Source organism: Ailuropoda melanoleuca, chromosome 4 (assembly GCF_002007445.2).
Source record: "Ailuropoda melanoleuca isolate Jingjing chromosome 4, ASM200744v2, whole genome shotgun sequence".
In the NCBI taxonomy this organism is placed as follows: Eukaryota; Metazoa; Chordata; class Mammalia; order Carnivora; family Ursidae; genus Ailuropoda; species Ailuropoda melanoleuca.
The window spans coordinates 106,874,733-106,893,983 of NC_048221.1; the positions used below are offsets into that span (position 1 = coordinate 106,874,733).

The 19,251-nt window shown below is 42.7% G+C and overlaps 1 protein-coding gene across 1 annotated transcript in view; it reads left to right on the forward strand.

Moving 5' to 3' along the window:
• The window catches only part of RPIA (ribose 5-phosphate isomerase A), a 36,718-nt gene extending 19,484 nt beyond the window's left edge, over window positions 1-17,234 (forward strand). Inside the window, exons 5-9 of the mRNA XM_011228831.3 lie at window positions 1,438-1,502; window positions 2,887-2,955; window positions 3,682-3,823; window positions 5,391-5,490; window positions 16,302-17,234. Of these exons, the coding sequence (XP_011227133.2) occupies window positions 1,438-1,502; window positions 2,887-2,955; window positions 3,682-3,823; window positions 5,391-5,490; window positions 16,302-16,399 (474 nt within the window). The 3' untranslated portion in view covers window positions 16,400-17,234. The remainder of the gene's footprint in view (window positions 1-1,437; window positions 1,503-2,886; window positions 2,956-3,681; window positions 3,824-5,390; window positions 5,491-16,301) is intronic.
• Window positions 17,235-19,251: the final 2,017 nt, after the last annotated feature.

Sequence of the window (19,251 nt, forward strand, 5' to 3'; positions counted from 1 at the left end):
GCATCGACTGAGCCCTTCCTCTGTAGCGCGTGTTAGGCTGAGTGCTAGGTCTGTATTCAGCTCCTTAATCTCCGGTAGCCTTGAGGGCGCATACCATCATTATCACATTTTACAGGTGTGAAAAAGACACAGAGGGCAAGCCATTTACCAAAGCCACGCTCGCTGTTACGGGTAGAGCCTGAACATGAATTCCGATGCCTCTGGTGCTGGAGCAGTGCTACTTAGAAGGGTTTTGTGGGGAGAGGTAAAGTTTTAAGGAGAGAGCATTCCAGAGAGGGTACTAACCTGGTCTACTAACCTGTGTCGTCCTAGTACATGTGGGCCTCGGGTGAGTCAGAACCAGGGGAAGGGCTTGTTGGGGAATTTCTGTGGGCAGAGCCAGGGCAGAGTGTGAGTCCGTGCTCAGCACTGTGAGGAGAGTCATTTGGGCTGAAAGTGGACCTGGAACTCACACAAAGAAGGTTGCAGCTTTCCAGGCCCCAGAGATTTGCCAGGGCGTGCGTAGCCGGCCCCGGGGTTAGTGCAGGGCGGGGAGAGGCAGTGCAGGCTGTCTCTCCATACAAAGCACAGGATCCGTGAAAGGATGGAAGCACAGTGAAGCTGAAGCTTGGTACACTTTATTTACACCTGTGCCATGCCAAGCAACTTGAACTTGTACCCTGAGGTTTTTTCATACTGCTGTTTTAAATAACTGTCCTTAAGACTCCTACATTGTCCATGCAGAGTCCAGGAGTGAAGTGAAATTCATAGTTTCCATAATTTCAGATCTTGAAAGATGAATGAACCCATTTCCTCTTGACTGCTCTTGTGGTTGGTGGTGGAATTTCCTAACAGTGGGTGTGGGCAAGCCCAGACAGGTGCTTTGGTGGGGTTATAGTGGGGGTGCCTCAGATAATTTCCAATTGCAGATCATGTCAAATGTGTGTCAGCTTTATAACACTTTATTGGGTTTTCTCTATCTGCTCAAAACTGACTTTATTTTCACCACATTAGTATGGAGACTTCTGAATCAGTGTTTCTCAGCCTTTTTTTCTGTTGCCCCCGCCCCCGCGCACCAGTGAAACTTTAATACCATAGATGTACTGTGTATCTTTTCTGTACTTGGGAGTGATGTCACCCACACTGGGATTGTGTACTCTCAATAATTCTAGCTCCTCCACAGAGAAGCCCATCAATGAGAAAAGGGAGTGTAATGTCGTGGGTAAGAGCTGGACCCAGGTGTGATTTCCAGACCCCGTATTTCTTTCCTGGTGACCCTAGTGGAATAGCTTAACCTCTCAGAGCCTGTTTTTTGACTGCTTGAATGGGAGTAACTGTACCTAGCTAATAGGGCTGCTAAGCATCTGATGAGTTATTACATATTCAAGCTTTGCACAGAGGCTCTCAGTAGTTTCTGTGTCTTTCCTCCCTCCCTCCCCCCGTCTGCCCCCAACGCAGATTGACCTCGCGATCGATGGTGCTGATGAAGTAGATGCTGATCTCAATCTCATCAAGGGTGGGGGGTGAGTATTGTGGGGACTTTCTTGCTCAAGAGTATCTGCTGGTTAATCCTTAGCAAAGCAGAGTGGAAGGCAGAAAATACAAATGGCCACTGTGATGTATGTGAGCTTGTCGTTCTACTAGGAAGTTGGTAGCCTATGGCCGTAGAGCCAGCTTGGCATTTCTAGTCATGAACGGCAGTTTGCTGCCTAGGAACCTTGGTCTCTTCGGTGAGGTTATTCATCTTAATGGTTTCTCTGTATCTGCATTCCTCTGCTAATTCAAATTTTAAAAACTGTGTGAATTAAACCAGATATATTATTGGGGCTAGTTTATTAGGTCTGTGGGCTTAGTGTGGTGTGGGATCTTTGCCTTAAAGCTGCTCTTACCCTTTGTGAGCAATTAGTTATATATTCATTCATTCATTTGGAAAACATTTATTGTATTTCTTTTTTTTTTTTTTTAAAGATTTATCATTTATTTGACAGAGACAGTGAAAGAGGGGACACAAGCAGGGGCAGAGGGAGAGGGAGAGGCAGGCTCTCCATGGGGCTTGATCCCAGGACCCTGGGATCATGACCTAAGCCGAAAGCAGACGCTTAACAATTGAACCACCCAGGCACCCCTGTTGGGTATTTCTTAAATGTTGATTTGGTGGGTAGGGAATGGTGAGTTGAAGAAAGTGAAGTCCTGCTCTGCTGGTTGGTTCTCATAATCAAGCAGACTGCAGTGACACACAACATGTTTAGCATCTCACCGTGCTCTAGCTGTCAAATAGTGGTCAGGACAGGTTGTTCAAGGCTTGCGCTTCTCACATTATAGACCCTTCCATTCTTGCCATGCTCAGATGACCTTTCCCTGAGCGTAGATGCATCTTAGCTAGGAGTGTGCCTGGCCTGACTGGGAACCATTTCTCCCAGACGCAGGCTCATGTTTTTGTAGTCCATTTATTAGAAGCAACATGTCTCAGCTCAGGCTACCTTAACAAAATGCTGTAGACTGGGTGGCTTCTGCAACAAGTTTCTCAATAGTTCTGGAGACTCCTGGCTCTGCCTTGTCACTGTGCCCTCAGGGTGGAAAAAAAGCAAGTGATCTCTGGTGTCTCTTCTTCTAAGGACATTAATCCTATCAGACCAGGGACCCCCTTACAACCACATTTAACTATAACTACTTCCTTAGAGGCCTCATCTTCCAAGTGCACATTGGGAGTTAGGGCTTCGATATATGAAATTTGGGAGGGACACAGTTCGGTCCATTGCATAGCATGGTGGAGTTGGGGATCTCCCTTTAAGAATTACAAATTAAATTTCTCATTAAATAGATTTGGGTTTACTAAAGTATCTGACTTTAGTTTTCAAATTGACTTTGTGTCCTACCCTGTGTTTATTTGCCTCTTCCCATCCCCAGAGGCTGCCTGACCCAGGAGAAAATTGTGGCTGGCTATGCCAGTCGCTTCATCGTGATTGCTGACTTCAGGTACAATGTTGAGTGTTCTGAGCTGTCCACTGGGGAGGTAAATCAGACCCCAACCTCATCCCCATTTTATGGAGGAGGAAATAGAGAAAGGGAGGGACTGTCTGACTTGCTGAGACTGATGACTAGGACTGAGGGCAGTGTCTTGGAGGATTTTGTTCTGTTTTCATGCTGAAAGTACATATTACTATGTTATGTGTCCATTGGAAGGAGGAGGAAATAGCTTGTCACTCTGGTGACAAGAGCACATCCTCATACATTACTCATTTGATCCTTGCAGGGAGCCTCAGAGGAAGGACAGGCCCTGCCCACGGGCAGTGACTCAGCATGCCCTGCTTCCTCTGGGCTCACACATGACCTGTGTTGTGCGTAGTCTTTGACCAGGCTCTCAGATTCTCATTCAAGGAGTCTGTAGAAGGAACGCGCTTGCGCTGAGCATGTGAATTTAAAAAAAAAAAATGTATTTACTTACAAGATATTATAGCTGTGGAAAGAACATAAATAATAAACATCTGTATAGCCACAAGCCAATCATACCCAGTTTTAACATTTTGTCGTGTTTACTTCAAATACCTCATTTCTTAAATAGTAAAACATAGCCAAAATGTTTAAAGCCCTGTGTGTTTGTCCCTGTTCTCTGCCCTTGCCTGCTCACTATGTCTGAATTTGATGTTTGTCTATACCATTGCACTTATTTATATTTATTGTATTTTTTGACTTTCTTCCCAGGAAAGATTCAAAGAACCTTGGGGATCAGTGGCACAAGGGAATCCCCATTGAGGTCATCCCAATGGCCTATGTGCCAGTGAGCCGAGCTGTGACCCAGAAGTTTGGGGGCGTGATTGAACTTCGAATGGCCGTCAACAAGGCAGTAAGTGGCCAGGGAGTTTCCCAAGGGCATTCCAGGTTCTCGGTGTGGTGTCCTCCTTTTTGTGTTGGTTAGGTCCTCTGTTGCATAGCCCGGGTAGTCAGCTTTTATTTATTTATTTTTAATCAGATTACTGGTGTATTTTTAGCATACGAGCTTTATTAGTTTCTGTGTTCAAACTCGTGTAGATATCACTACACTTAATGCAGCGCAGTCTCTGTACAGGTGGGGGCATTGACTCTTTCTCTCAGTCCTTGGAGTTTGATGGTCCTCAGGTGATCGGATCTTTTTACCTGCGGTCTGGGCTGCCGTGCTTCACAGTGGCTAAAAATGGGCTTTGGGGAGCGCCCCGGGGCAGGAAGTTTTCCAGGTTCCATGGTATAATTTTCCTTTTCTCCTCTTATCTCATTCTGTTGTTAAGTGTCATAAGAAGTCGAATTTCCTGGGGGATGTGAACCCCTCCTTAGGAATACGCTCCAGAAAACTTAGTGGAAATGTTTCTCTAAAGCTTCTAAAGTGGACTGCACTTTTTTTCCCCCTCTTACACTTAAATAAACTAGCAAAAGTAATAACCTAAAAACTAACTGTAATTATAGATGTAAGTGTGTAACAAGTTCGGAAGATACAGAAGAGAAAACAAATTATCTGTAACTCTACCCTGATGCATTTTTATGTTGATGTGTATTTTTCTGGTGTTTTTCTGATGCTTTAAAAATCAGTCCTAATCCAGTGGTCGTACAGAGCTCTGAATCTGGTTGCCTCTGTAGCTGAAAAGCCCGGAGGAGACTGTTGGAGAGGGAGGTTCTCTCTCATGGCCGGGGTGACTCTAGACAAGAGCCCCAGCATCCTGCCTTCCTGGGGCTCTTCACTGAACTCCCACGCCCTCGCCTCCAGCCTGCAGGAGCGGCCTAGTTTCCTTGCCTGTGACTGTCAACATTCATGGTCCCAGATGCCTTTTAGTGCTCTAGGAATTTTGGATTAATTATCTAAAACTACCCCCTGCTTTTTTTTTTTTTTTTTTTTTGACCCCAGAACGCATCTCCGCTTCCTGTTTGGTGGGAGTGCCTGCTTAGGGAATGATGGGTGCAATAGTGCTGCCTTATTTTGCATTACTGGGCACCTAATGTGAAGTGGTGAGAATGTTGCACCATGTGGATAAGTCTGCTTCTGTTATTGTAGTTTTTCATTATAATAACAGCTAAGAATTGTTGAGCCCTTCCTGTGAGTCCTCACTGTGGTAAATGCTTACCCATATGGTTTATTCATAAGCTGCCTTCTCAAATATGTATCATTATCCCCTTTTCATAGTTGAGGAATCTGAGGTTCACAGAGGTTAATGGCTCCTCTGAGCCTCCTCTGTACCTATGTGGCTTCAAGACTCAAATTTGGATGCCAGAGTTCCTGCTCATTACTTCTTCATAGCACTGTCTTCTAGAAAGCATGAGGCAGGGATACTGGCTGGAGCGGGCTAATTAAGATACTTGTCTTTGGACATCCCCTTCACTTTCCTGCCCCACTCTGCCTACCTGTATCGACATCCTCTGTAAATGTGGAAAATTACACCTTCTAGGGTCCCGTGGTGACGGATAATGGGAATTTTATCCTGGACTGGAAGTTCGATCGGGTGCACAAATGGAGTGAAGTGAACACAGCTATCAAAATGATCCCAGGTAATGTGAGTGGGGTTCATTGAGTGTAGACACCCATGCACTTTGTAACTGTCCCCTGCCTGTGGCCATAGGAGGCCAGACGGGCGTGGGTTTTGTAAGACTTGGTTTGAAAGAAAAATTTCCTTTGTACCATGCATGGAGTTCCTCTGACTTCGTACCTTTGCTTCCTCCCCCCCCCCCTTTTTTTCCGCCCCAAGGCATAGTTGTTGCTTACCTAGAGGCTTGTTGGTTGTGCATTTCACAACTCATTTCAGTTGGGATAGGCCTGGAGCTGATGGAGTGTCAGAGGGGGTGTGCCTTGAAATAAGCTCACCCTCTCTGCATAGAGCCTTCCATTCCAAAAGCTTGACTGCAGCCTCTTTCATTTTTGTGGGCTCTCTTGTGGGGAAAAATGACTCTGTTCGCCCATACTCATCAGATACCACAGGTGCTGCGCCGCATGTTACAGGGAATGCTTCAGTCCTAGAGCATGGAGTCTGCCTCAGGGAGAGGTCACGTAGACCCGGGGGAAGCTGTGCGTGGCTATGTAGAAGCCATGCCTACAAATACGATGGAATGTGCTAAATTTGCTAAGAGAAGTACCAAGAGTCTTGAGTGCATGTAGGTTGCTTCCTTTGGAGAGTGTGGGGAAGTTCATGGAGGAGAGGTGGCTTTTGACCTATGCCTTAGCATAGTGTAATCTAGACACTGCACTAAGTGTTTAAAAATGCCTCATTTGGGGGCACCTGGGTGGCACAGTGTTAAGCGTCTGCCTTCGGCTCAGGGCGTGATCCCGGAGCTCTGGGATCGAGCCCCACGTCAGGCTCCTCTGCTAAAAGCCTGCTTCTTTCTCTCCCACTCCCCCTGCTGTGTTCCCTCTCTCACTGGCTGTCTCTATCTCTGTCAAATAAATAAATAAAATCTTTAAAAAAAATAAAAATAAAAATAAATAAATAAAAATGCCTCATTTGATTCTCCAGTTGGATGAGATCGTTATGGAGCAGGACATGGGTCACGGAGGTGAAATGACTTGTCCAAGGGCTACATTGCCAAGAGGGGAGCCTTGGGTTGTCTGCCTCTAGACCCTGAACCTTAGTCCTTCTTCGAGTGCCAGGTTGAGGAGGGCTGGTGTGACATGAACAGGTCGGGTGGGAGAGCCTCTGATGCGTGTAGCAGGGATCTGGGCTCCTGGGTAAGGCTGGGTGGGTATGCGTCCATGCCAGAAGAAGTATTGAAGGCCCATACGAGAGGATCAGATGGAGGAAGCAGATGTGAGGGACATCAGTCTTATTGTATTGAGAGACCTAAGATTCTGAGTGGGAAGAGTCCATAGCACAGAATATTCTTGGGCCAAAACTGGCTAATGGGACCAGTATGGTCAGTTTAGCAGATTGTAGTGGCTGAGAGTAGATTCAGGAGCAGACTGCCTGGATGAGGTTTCTAACGCAGCTTCACTTGTCCGTGTGAACTTTGTGCAGTTAGTTAATATCTCTGTGACTAAGTTTCTTTCTCTGTAAAAGAAGCTAATACTAGTGCCTACTTCATAGGATTGTTGGATTAAATGAGTTAAAATGATGCCTAGTGCAGTGTGTAAAGGAGTGTTTGTTGAATGAATAAATCCCTAGGAAGAAAGGATAGTATTGTTTGTTAAATGAATAAATCCCTAGGAAGAAAGGACAGTATTGTCACCATTAATTAAATGTGCTAGATTCTAAGTAATCCATGCTATTTGGGAAAGAAAATGGTGTGAGTATATGCCATGTAATAAGGAGCTAATTCTTCCAACCTTACTCTTTTAGTCTTCGACTGACAATCTTGTAGCAGATTTATTAAGCAAAAAGGAGGAGTTGAATTATGCTTTTTCTCTCACTGAGTGTTCTCATTTAATAGAAGAAGTAATGAGCCAAGAGGGCAAGAGGAAGAGAAGATGTAGAGGTCACTGTTAGTAAAATGGGAGCATTTGCCCCGATAATGCAGATAAACCCAGGGGATTGTATAGGAAGCAGCTCACCAGTGTGGGCGCTGTTCCTCCGTAGGTGGATTTCTTGCAGTGCCCACTAGGTAGCGCTGTTGCTCCTGCTCAGACCTTTCTTGGCTTATCGAGGTATTGAGCTGTCCTTCCTGAGGGAGTTTCTCCTGTATTTGCCCTCTGCCTCAGTAAGTAGAAACTACAGCCTAGAGAAGTCCAGAATCATAGTAGGAACTTAAGCTGAAGAAAATGAAAAAAAGAGAGGCTAGATGTTAAATCATGCTCTACTAGAAGCATCAGTTTGGTTCGTTGCCTCTCCTGTTTTCTCTTTTCTTGCCTTGATTTGGTCTGTCATGATACTGCCGGACCAAAATCCAGGGCAGGGAAGCAGGGCAGGTTTCCCCGTCTGTCCCTGTTGCCCTGCGCTTGCCCCACATACATTTGTGTGTGAGGATGCTTAGAGGACAGCTGGACTGGTGCCTGGCTGGTCACACCCTCCCTTGGATGTTCCATTGGGTTCCACCCAGAGCACAGAGGCTCTATAGAGAGGCCAAAGCTCGTGGATTCTGGGCCCCATGCTCATAGTGAGCCACCTCTGCCCTTTCCACTACTGGGGATGGTCTGTAACCTGAAGAAGGGGTGCTCTAAGATCAGACCTTCGGCTCCTGCCATTTGTCTCTGCTCTTTCTCCAAAACCTTTTCTGAACCTAGTTTGACTTTCTCTGAATCGAGGAGCTGTCACCATGTATTATAGAATTGTTGCAAAGTATGGGTCTTGCATGGCCACGGTGCTACCTTTGGGAAGCTTCAGTTGGTGCAGTGATGTGCCAGGAACCTATACTTCAGCAGCTCCTTTCTCTGCTTCCTGGCTTTTCCTCACTGGTAGATGATTTTATTTGTTTATGTATTGGGAGCCATCTTGTGAAGTTTCAATTTTAAAATTCTTTTTTTTCTAAGATTTTATTTGAGAGCGAGCGAGCGGTCATCAGAGAGAGAGATCATGAGCAGGGGGGAGGGCTAGAGGGAGAAGCAGACTCCCTGCTGAGCAGGGAGCCTGATGCAGGACTCGATCCCAGGACCCTGGGTTCATGACCTGAGCTGAAGGCAGACACTTTGCTGACTGAGCCACCCTGGTGCCCCTTAAAATTCTTTTTGATTGACACTGATCAATATTACAAGAGTAAATGGTGAAAAGTCTCTTCCTTCTTTCCCTCCACCTTTTCCGCTGTTAGATGGTGCTAAATTGCCCTCCATTGATTGCACCAATTTACCCCTCTACCAACAATTTTCCCTACACACTCATCCGTCAAACTTGTTTTCCTGATAGTTGAACAGTAGTAGTATCTCGTTGTGGTGTTGTGTATATATGTAACTATTTTCAGTAAATGTTGCTTACACTTATAGTTAATTCGCATTGCTGAATAGTATTCCCTTTATGTGTGTGAAAAAAATGTTTGTAATGCTATTCTACTCTTGACGGGATTTGGGTGTTACCAGTTTTTAGCTCTTAGGAAAAGTGCTGCTATGAGCATTCTCGTATACATGTCTTTGGATAACCATATGTGTGCCTACCAGTTGCATATATACGTAGGAGTAGAATTGCTGGGTTATTAGGTATGAATGTGTTCAGCTTTGGAAGATGTACTAATAAATGTTTTCTAGAGTGGTTTTGCCAGTGTACTCCTGCTGTCTATGAGTGGGAGTGTCTTTGCATTCTAGTCAAATTTCATTATATACCAAATTTCATTCTGGTGAGTGTGTAGTGGTATCTTGTCGTTTTCATTTGCATTCTCTTTTCAGTAATTAGTTTGAGCACCATTTCTAATGTTTATTGGCCATTTTACATAGCCTCTTGTAAAGTACCTCTTTAAGTCTTTGGCCCATTTTTCTACTAGGTTGTCTGTCCTACTGATTTGGAGAATTATTTATATATTTTGATGCGAGTCTTTTGTTGGATATATGCATTGCAAATATCTTACACTCTGTGGGGAAAACTTGTAAGGCTGATAGTGTGATTGAGCATAATTAGGTGTGTAAATAGCCAAAGCAATCTCAAGAAAGAAGGACAAGGTTGGTGGTATCACAATCCCAGATTTCAAGATATACAACAAAGCTATAATAATCAAAGCAGAATGGTACTGTCACAAAAATGGACACATTAGTCAATGGAACAGAATAGAAAGTCCAGAAATAAATCCATTGCATCTGTGGTCAACTAACCTATGACAAAGAAGGCAAGAATATACAATGGGGAAAAGACAGTCTTTTCAACAAATGATGTTGGAACAACTGGTTAGCTACATGCAAAAGAATGAAACTGGACCATTTTCTTACACTACACTCAAAAATAAACTCAAAATGGGTTAAATGTTAGACCTGAAGCCATGAAACTCCTAAAAGAAAATAGGCAGTAATTTCTTGGACATTGGCTTTTGCAACATTTTTTCTGGATCTTTCTCCCCAGGCAAGGGATAGAAAAGCAAAAATAAACTACTGGGAGTACATCAAACTGAAAAGCTTTTGCACAGTGAAGGAAATCATCAACAAAATGAAAAGGCAGCCTACTGAATGGGAGAACACATTTGCAAATGCTATATCCAATGAGGAGTTAAAATCCAAAATATATTGAAGAACTCTCACAACTGTACACAAAAAACTAATAATCTAGTTAAAAACTGGGCAGAGGACCTCAATAGACATTTTTTCCAAAGAAGACATAAAGATGGCTAACAATCACATGAAAAGATGCTCAGCATCACTAATCATCAGGGAAATGCAAATTAAAACTGCAAAGAGATATCACCTTATACCTGTCAGAATGGCTAGAACCAAAAAGATAAGGAATAACAAATGTTAAAAAAAAATCCAAAAAACAAATGTTGGTGAGAATGTGCAGAAAAGGGAACCCTCATGCTCTGTTGGTAGGAATGTAAATTGATGTAACTACTGTGGAAAACCATATGGAGGTTCCTCAAAAGATTAAAAACTATTATATGATCCAGTAATCCCACTGCTGGGTATTTACCCAAAGGAAATGAAAACAATAATTTGAAAAGATGTATGCACCCATGTTTATTGGAGCATTTTTTTTTATTTTTTAATGATTTTTTAAATTATATTATGTTAATCACCATAGAGTACATCCCCGGATTCCGATGTAAAGTTCGATGCTTCATTAGTTGCGTATAACACCCAGTGCACCATGCAATACGTGCCCTCCTTACTAACCATCACCAGACTATCCCATTCCCCCACCCCCCTCCCCTCTGAAGTCTTCAGTTTGTTTCTCATAGTCCATAGTCTCTCATGTTTCATTCCCCCTTCTGATTACCCCCCTTTTCTTTATCCCTTTCTTCCCCTACCGATCCTCCTAGTTCTTATGTTCCATAGATGAGAGAAATCATATGATAATTGTCTTTCTCTGCTTGACTTATTTCACTTAGCATTATCTCCTCCAGTGCCGTCCATGTTGCAGCAAATGTTGAGAATTCGTTCTTTCTGATAGCTGAGTAATATTCCATTGTATATATGGACCACAGCTTCTTAATCCAGTCATCTGTTGAAGGGCATCTCGGCTCCTTCCATGATTTGGCTATTGTGGACAATGCAGCTATGAACATTGGGGTGCATATGGCCCTTCTCTTTACTACGTCTGTATCTTTGGGGTAAACACCCAGTAGTGCAATGGCTGGGTCATAGGGTAGTTCAATTTTTAACTTTTTAAGGGACCTCCACACTGTTTTCCAGAGTGGCTGTACCAACTTGCATTCCCACCAACAATGTAGGAGGGATCCCCTTTCTCCACATCCTCTCCAACAATTGTTGTTTCTTGCCTTGTCTATCTTTGCCATTCTAACTGGCGTAAGGTGGTATCTCAGTGTGGTTTTGATTTGAATTTCCCTGATGGCTAATGATTTTGAACATTTTTTCATGTGTCTGTTAGCCATTTGTATGTCTTCATTGGAAAAGTGTCTGTTCATATCTTCTGCCCATTTTATGATTTGTTTATTTGTTTCTCGTGTATTGAGTTTGAGAAGTTCTTTGTAGATCTTGGATACCAGTCCTTTATCTGTGGTGTCCTTTGCAAATATATTCTCCCATTCCGTGGGCTGTCTCTTAGTTTTTTTGACTGTTTCCTTGGCTGTGCAGAAGCTCTTTATCCTGATAAAGTCCCATAAGTTCATTTTATCTTTTATTTCTCTTGCCTTTGGAGATGTGTCGTGAAAAAGGTTGCTCTGGCCGATGTCATAGAAGTTGTTGCCTATGTTCTCCTCTAGAATTTTGATGGATTCCTGTCTCACATTGAGGTCTTTCATCCATTTGGAGTTTATTTTTGTGTATGGTGTGAGAGAGTGGTCAAGTTTCATTCTTTTGCATGTAGCTGTCCAATTTTCCCAGCACCATTTATTGAAGAGACTGTCTTTTTTCCACCGGATGTTTTTTCCTGCTTTATCAAAGATTAGTTGCCCAAAGAGCCGAGGGTCCATTTCTGGGTTCTCTATTCTGTTCCATTGGTCGATGTGTCTGTTTTTGTGCCAGTACCATGCTGTCTTTGTGATCACAGCTTTGTAGTACAGCTCGAAATCCGGCATTGTGATGCCCCCAGCTTTGTTTTTCCTTTTCAACAGTTCCTTGGAGATTCGGGGCCTTTTCTGGTTCCATACAAATTTAAGGACTATTTGTTCCAGTTCTTTGAAAAATGTCCTCGGTATTTTGATCGGGATAGCATTGAAAGTGTAGATTGCTCTGGGTAGTATGGACATTTTAACTATGTTAATTCTTCCAATCCATGAGCATGGAATATTTTTCCATCTTTTTATGTCTTCCTCAATATCTTTCAAAAGTGATCTATAGTTTCTAGCATATAGGTCCTTTACGTCTCTGGTTAAGTTAATTCCAAGGTAACGCATGGTTTTTGGTGTTATTGTAAATGGGATGGATTCCCTAATTTCTCTTTCTTCAGTCTCGTTATTCGTGTATAGAAATGCAACTGATTTCTGGGCATTGATTTTGTATCCTGCCACCTTACTGAATTGTTCTATAACTTCTAATAGTTTGGGAGTGGATTCCTTTGGGTTTTCCATATAGAGTATCATGTCATCTGCAAAGAGAGACAGTTTGACTTCTTCTTTGCCGATTTGGATACCTTTGATCCCTTTTTGTCTTCTGATTGCTGTTGCAAGGACTTCTAGTACTATGTTGAATAATAGTGGCGAGAGTGGGCATCCTTGTCGTGTTCCTGATCTTAAGGGAAAGGCTTCCAGCTTTTCCCCATTGAGAATAATGCTTGCAGTAGGCTTTTCATAGATGGCTTTTATGAGATTGAGAAATGTACCCTCTATTCCTACACTCTGAAGGGTTTTAATCAGGAAAGGATGCTGTATTTTGTCAAATGCTTTTTCTGCATCAATTGAGAGGATCATATGGTTCTTGAGTCTTTTCTTGTTGATATGATGTATCACATTGATTGATTTGCGAGTGTTGAACCATGCTTGCATCCCAGGTATGAATCCCACTTGGTCATGATGGATAATCCTTTTAATGTACTGTTGGATTCTATTAGCAAGGATCTTGTTGAGGATTTTGGCATCCATATTCATTAGAGAAATCGGTCTGTAATTCTCCTTTTTGAGGGGGTCTTTGCCTGGTTTGGGGATCAAGGTAATATTAGCCTCATAGAATGAGTTTGGTAGCTTTCCTTCTGTTTCTATTTTTTGAAATAGCTTTAGGAGAATAGGTATTATTTCTTCTTTGAATGTTTGGTAGAATTCCCCAGGAAAACCGTCTGGGCCTGGAGTTTTATTATTTGGAAGGTTGTTTATCACTGACTCAATTTCTTCATAGTTAATTGGCCTATTTAAGAAATCTATTTCTTCCTGTTTCAGTCTTGGTAGTTTATAGGTTTCCAGGAAGGCCTCCATCTCTTCCAGATTGTTTAGTTTTTTGGCATATAGCTGTTGATAAAAGTTTCTAATAATCCTTGCAATTTCAATGGTGCTGGTCGTGACCTCTCCCTTTTCAGTCATAATTTTAATAATCTCAGTCCTTTCTCTTTGTTTTTGGACAAGTTTTGCCAGTGGTCTATCAATTTTATGGATTCTCTCAAAGAACCAGCTTCTAGTCCTGTTGATCTGCTCTACTGTGGTTCTGGTCTCTAATTCATTGATTTCTGCTCTAATCTTGGTCAACTCCTTCCTTGTCAGTGGGTTAGGCCTGTCCCTCTGTTGCTGTTCCAGTTTCTTGAGGTGAGAATATAGAAACTGCATTTTAGATTTTTCTATTCTTTTGAGTGAGGCTTGGATGGCTATGTATTTCCCCCTTAGGACTGCCTTTGCAGTATCCCATAGGTTTTGGACCGTTGTGTATTCATTCTCGTTGGTCTCCATAAATTGTTTAATTTGTTTTTTGATTTCCTGGTTTATCGAGTCATTCTTGAGCAGGATGGTTCTTAGCCTCCAAGTGTTTGAGTTTCTTCCAGGTTTTTCCTTGTGGTTGAGTTCCAATTTCAGAGCGTTGTGGTCTGAGAATATGCAGGGGATAATTTCAATCTTTTGGTATTGGCTGAGACCTGTTTTGTGTCCCAGAGCATGATCTATTCTTGAGAATGTTCCATGGGCATTTGAATAGAATGAGTATTCTTTGGTTCTGGGGTGTAGTGTTCTATATATATCTATGAGGTCCAACTCGTCGAGTATGGCATTCAAAGCCTTTGATTCTTTGCTTAGTTTTTGCCAGGGTGTTCTGTCTATTTCTGATAGTGGGGTGTTGAGGTCCCCTACTATTACTGTGTTCTTATCTATATGTCTCTTTATTTTGGTTAAGAGTTGGCTTGTGTATCTTGCTGCTCCCCTGTTGGGGGCATATATATTAATAATTGTCATATCCACTTGTTGAATACTTCCTTTAAGAATAATATAGTGCCCTTCTGTATCTCTCTCTATGGCCTCTAGTTTAAAATCCAGTCTATCTGATATGAGAATTGCTACTCCAGCTTTCTTTTGAGGTCCATTTGCGTGGAAGATGGTACTCCATCCCCTTACTCTAAGTCTGAATGCATCTTTGGGTTCAAAATGAGTCTCTTGTAGACAGCAAATGGATGGGTCATGTCTTTTTATCCAATCTGCAACCCTGTGGCGTTTTATGGGAGAGTTTAAGCCATTTAGATTGATAGAGATTATTGACAGATATGATTTTAATGATGCCATTTCTCTTTAAAGTCTTTGTATCGGTTGTGACTTGCTGCTCTGTATCACTCTTGGGGCCTTTTTACCTTTATAGAGCCCCCCTTAATATCTCCTGTAGGGCTGGTTTCGTGGTTACGAAATTGGTTAATGATTGGCGATTTTGGAACGTCTTTATTTCTCCATCAATTCTGAATGACAGCTTTGCTGGATAAAGGATCCTTGGCTGCATGTTTTTCTCTGAAAGAGCTTTAAAAATGCCCCCCCAAGCCTTTCTCTCATTCCAGGTCTCTGTAGACAGGTCTGACGTAATCCTGATACCTTTGCCTTGGTACGTGAGAAATTTCTTTGCCCTGGCCGCTTTCAATACTGTATCCTTGGATCTAATATTTGCGAATTGCACTATGACATGCCGTGGCGTAGGTTTGTCCTGGTTGAGCTTGGATGGGGTCCTCTCTGCCTCTTGGACACGAATGCTTGTTCCTTGCTAGATTAGGGAAGTTTTCAGCTACAATTTGTTCAAATATCTCTTCTAGACCTCTGTTTTTCTATTGGAGCATTATTTACAGTAGCCAAGATGGGGAGCAACATAAGTGTCCGTTGACAGATGAATGGATAAAGATTTGGTACATATGTGCAATGGAATATTACTCAGCCATAAAAAAGATTGAGATCAAGCCATTTTCAACAATGTGGATGGTCCTAGAGGGTATTATGCTAAGTGAAGTAAGTCACAGACAAATACCATACACTTTCACTTGCATGTGGGATCTATAAAATAAGACAAATGAACAAACAAAAAAACCAGAAACAGACTATTGGTTGCCAGAGGGGAGGGGCAGGGGGGATAGACAAAATAGGTGAAGGAGGGATTTAAGAAGTCTAAACTTACAGTTATAGAGTAAGTAAATCACAGAGATGAAAAGTACAGGATAAGAAATTTGGGGGCGCCTGGGTAGCACAGTGGTTAAGCAACTGCCTTCGGCTCAGGGCGTGATCCCGGCGTTATGAGATCGAGCCCCACATCAGGCTCCTCCGCTGGGAGCCTGCTTCTTCCTCTCCCACTCCCCCTGCTTGTGTTCCTTCTCTCACTGGCTGTTTCTCTCTGTCAAATTAATAAATAAAATCTTTAAAAAAAATTTAGTCAATAATATTGTAATAACTTATACTGTCACAGATGGAAACTATACTTACCAGGGTGAATATCGTGTAATGTACAGAATTGTTGAATCACTATACTCTATACCAGAAACTTAATCTAGCATTATATGTCAACTATACTTCAATTTAAAGACAAAAGGAAAATAACCGGGAGTGGGGGTTACTTAGAGTAGTTATGGAGGGCCTCAGATACCAGACTTGTGATATCTGAAGGACGGAGAAGAACCATCTCCTTGAAGTGCTCCACGATGACTGGTCCAGCAAGCAGAATAGCGTGAGCAAAGGCCCTGAAGCAGGAAAAAAGTTGGCACATTTGGGTATAGTAGAAAACCAAGATGGCAGGGGAGAAAGGGATTGTAAGAAGAAAAAATAATCTGCATCTCTTCATTGTTCTGAGAGAGGAAAGACTTCAGACCTGTCATTTGTCTGGTGCTGCTCACGGTAGTTGTGTCTGATCCTTGACTCCCTTCTTGCCTTGGGAAGCTGAAACTTAATGCTCTTTTCCATCCTTCATCCTGCAGGTGTGGTGGACACAGGCCTTTTCATTAACATGGCTGAGAGAGTCTACTTCGGGATGCAGGACGGCTCTGTGAACATGAGGGAGAAGCCTTTCCGTTGATCCGGCACGAGTGGAGTGTGTTCACCTTGAGCCCACAGCTGAGGTGGACATGCCTCTACAGGAACCTTTGCCTTAATGTATCTGTGCCAGACGGGCAGCTGGCAGGGTGGGGGTTGGGGGGGTTAACTCCAGTCTTCTGAAGTATTGTTATTTAATGTCTTTTTAAAAAGAGAAATATAAACATATATATTTTTACTATTAAAAATACTTAGTTTTTTTTTTAATTAAAATAGAACTTGATTTCATGTTTTATATGAAACATTTACCAAAAAAAAAAAAAAAAAGGAAAGGGACTGTCTTTTAAACTTTTAACTTGATTCTGCTGGTTAAGCTTCTGAATATTGGGTTTGCTGAGAAATGTAAATCAAAACTTTTCTTTAAACTGGTAAAATGAAGGGCCCAGCCAGCAGTGATTCCCTGATGCCTTACTGGAAATATTAGAGTTTACTTTCCTACCACACTGTTCTGTCGTTAGTTTTTGTTGTAATCACGCACAATCCTTATATACCTATTTTAAGATGAGGTTTACAAAAGTCTGGCGAGTGGAGTGGTGTGGTGTATAGTGACTCAGAGTAAATTGTCAGGGAGAAAGTGGGGTTCTTTCGCAAAGATCCAGGGGTTCTTTCAGACCACTGTCGTGGGAAGCAATTGGCCAGAAATACTTGCCAGTACTGCCAAAGCACTGCTGTGAAATGTGAAATACTTTAAATAGTTGTCTTTTTGTTGTTAATATTTTTCCTGTTCCTTTACTATTGCTTGCATGGTTCATCGTCAGAACTTGTCATTTCCTTATATTGTTTGAGGGTTGGAATAAAACAGTATGGTGCCGTTCTGATTCTTTTGTCTTTACTGGTCGCAGTAGTTTTGCAGTAAAATAGGGATCAATTTTGCACACCAGTTTACATTGGATCTTTGATAAGGGGTGGAATTTACTTGAGAAATCTTGAGCCAAAAACTAGGTAAATATTTCCTTTATTTTTGGGCAGGCTTGACGTCAGTTTTATTCCATAGACTTTTGTCAAAGAAGAGATTATTCTCTTTGTTAATGGAAGATAACTCAGCTAAACAAAAGTTACCAGTTATCCCCAAGTGTTATATTAGTCCGACCCTTAGTCCCAGAAGCTGGCTTNAGAAGGCAGACGCTTAACTGCTGTGCCACCCAGGCGCCCCTACTTGAGAAATCTTGAGCCAAAAATTAGGTAAATATTTCCTTTATTTTTGGGCAGGCTTGACGTCAGTTTTATTCCATAGACTTTTGTCAAAGAAGAGATTATTCTCTTTGTTAATGGAAGATAACTCAGCTAAACAAAAGTTACCAGTTATCCCCAAGTGTTATATTAGTCCGACCCTTAGTCCCAGAAGCTGGCTTCTCTCCACTAATCTTCAGATCGTGTGTCCATTGGGCAGTGCGCTGTCCAGAAAGCCTCAGAGACAGGGAGACGGAAGGCCGCCAACAGCTCGGTGGTAGTTCTGGTTGGGACGGAGGAGCCCAGCCCGCGAGGTGTTTATGCTGAGGGCCTTCATCTCCCCTGTGCCGGCGTGAGACTCAGGACCGTCCTTTCCCTCAGTGTGCCCTCGGGTCGGAGCCTGGGATTGTAACTACCAAGCCTGCCTGCATCTCAGTCCCTGCTAATCCAGGTGGCCGAATGAAAGTTAACAGAACTGGCTTTACAGAGGCTCTCTTTTCCTTGCCAGATTCTTTCTCTTTTTCTTCGCTTTGAAGTGCTCTTTAAAAATGTTGCCTCACACTTTGTTAGGAAACCTGTTGTTAGGAGCAGTTTCGTTTTCAAGCCTCTTCTGGTCTAGGTAAGTTTTGCACAAAATGAGTACTAGATCTTAGCCGAGAAAACCTGATAGAACTAATTTTTGAAATCCTTTCAAGGTCTCGTGGCATGGGTTAAGTTCAAGGATAAAGATAAACAACAAAGCTAAACTGGGTTTCTGAAAAACACCTGCACGCTCCACGTCACATGGACATTCTTAGTGGCTTTCAGGGGCGTTCGCACCTGTGGCCAGAATGTAGTCCCTATGAGCATTGATGTGAGGTTTTCCTTCTCTTGAAAAAAACAAAACCCCTGCTATGCTTGGGGCACACATACAAGAAGTTTGTTCTAGAGGTAAATTTTGATCGAAGGTTCTTCAATAAAATTGTTATTAAATGTGATCTTGTAGGTGATGGATGGAAAAAATTTGCAGGCACATGATGAATCGGGCACAGGGCAGGCTGTAGGTCTGGCTTTTGGGAAAGGTTATAACTGAGTTAAGCAGTCACGCTTCTGGGAGGCATCAAAGGGGGAAAATCACTTGTATTTGAATAAGATCTATTCAATTTTGGTGTCAGCTACAGCTCATAAAGTTTTTATTCATTTATCAGCCTTTTTCTGAGTTCCCATCACATGCCAATTCCTAATGGGCACTAGTGGGAGGGAGGGGACAGAGACAAGTAACACCCCTCTTGTGCTCTAGATGCTTCCACCGTGGTGGATGAGACAGGCGGGTTGACAGGAATGCTGCGATGGAGCAGTAATGTGAAGGCGTCGTCAGCATAGTGGTGAAGAGGGGGGCCAGTGGGTGGGAAAGTGGTTATCAGGTAACTGGCAACAGCCTCTTACCTGTCATCACTCAGCTTGTGCCAGTGCTATTCTGGGCCTTTGCCCTCATCTTACAGCCACTTCATGGTGTGTGTTCTCTTAATTTGCAGAGTGAGAAACAAGTTCGGTTTAAGTAACTTGTTCAGGTCATACACTGGGAAGCAGGCCAGGCTTAACTGGCTCAGGGCCTTACTCCTAATTGAAGGGGGTTGTAGAACTCTGGATAGTTTGCATTCCTTAATTCTTGTGTCCATTGTTTGC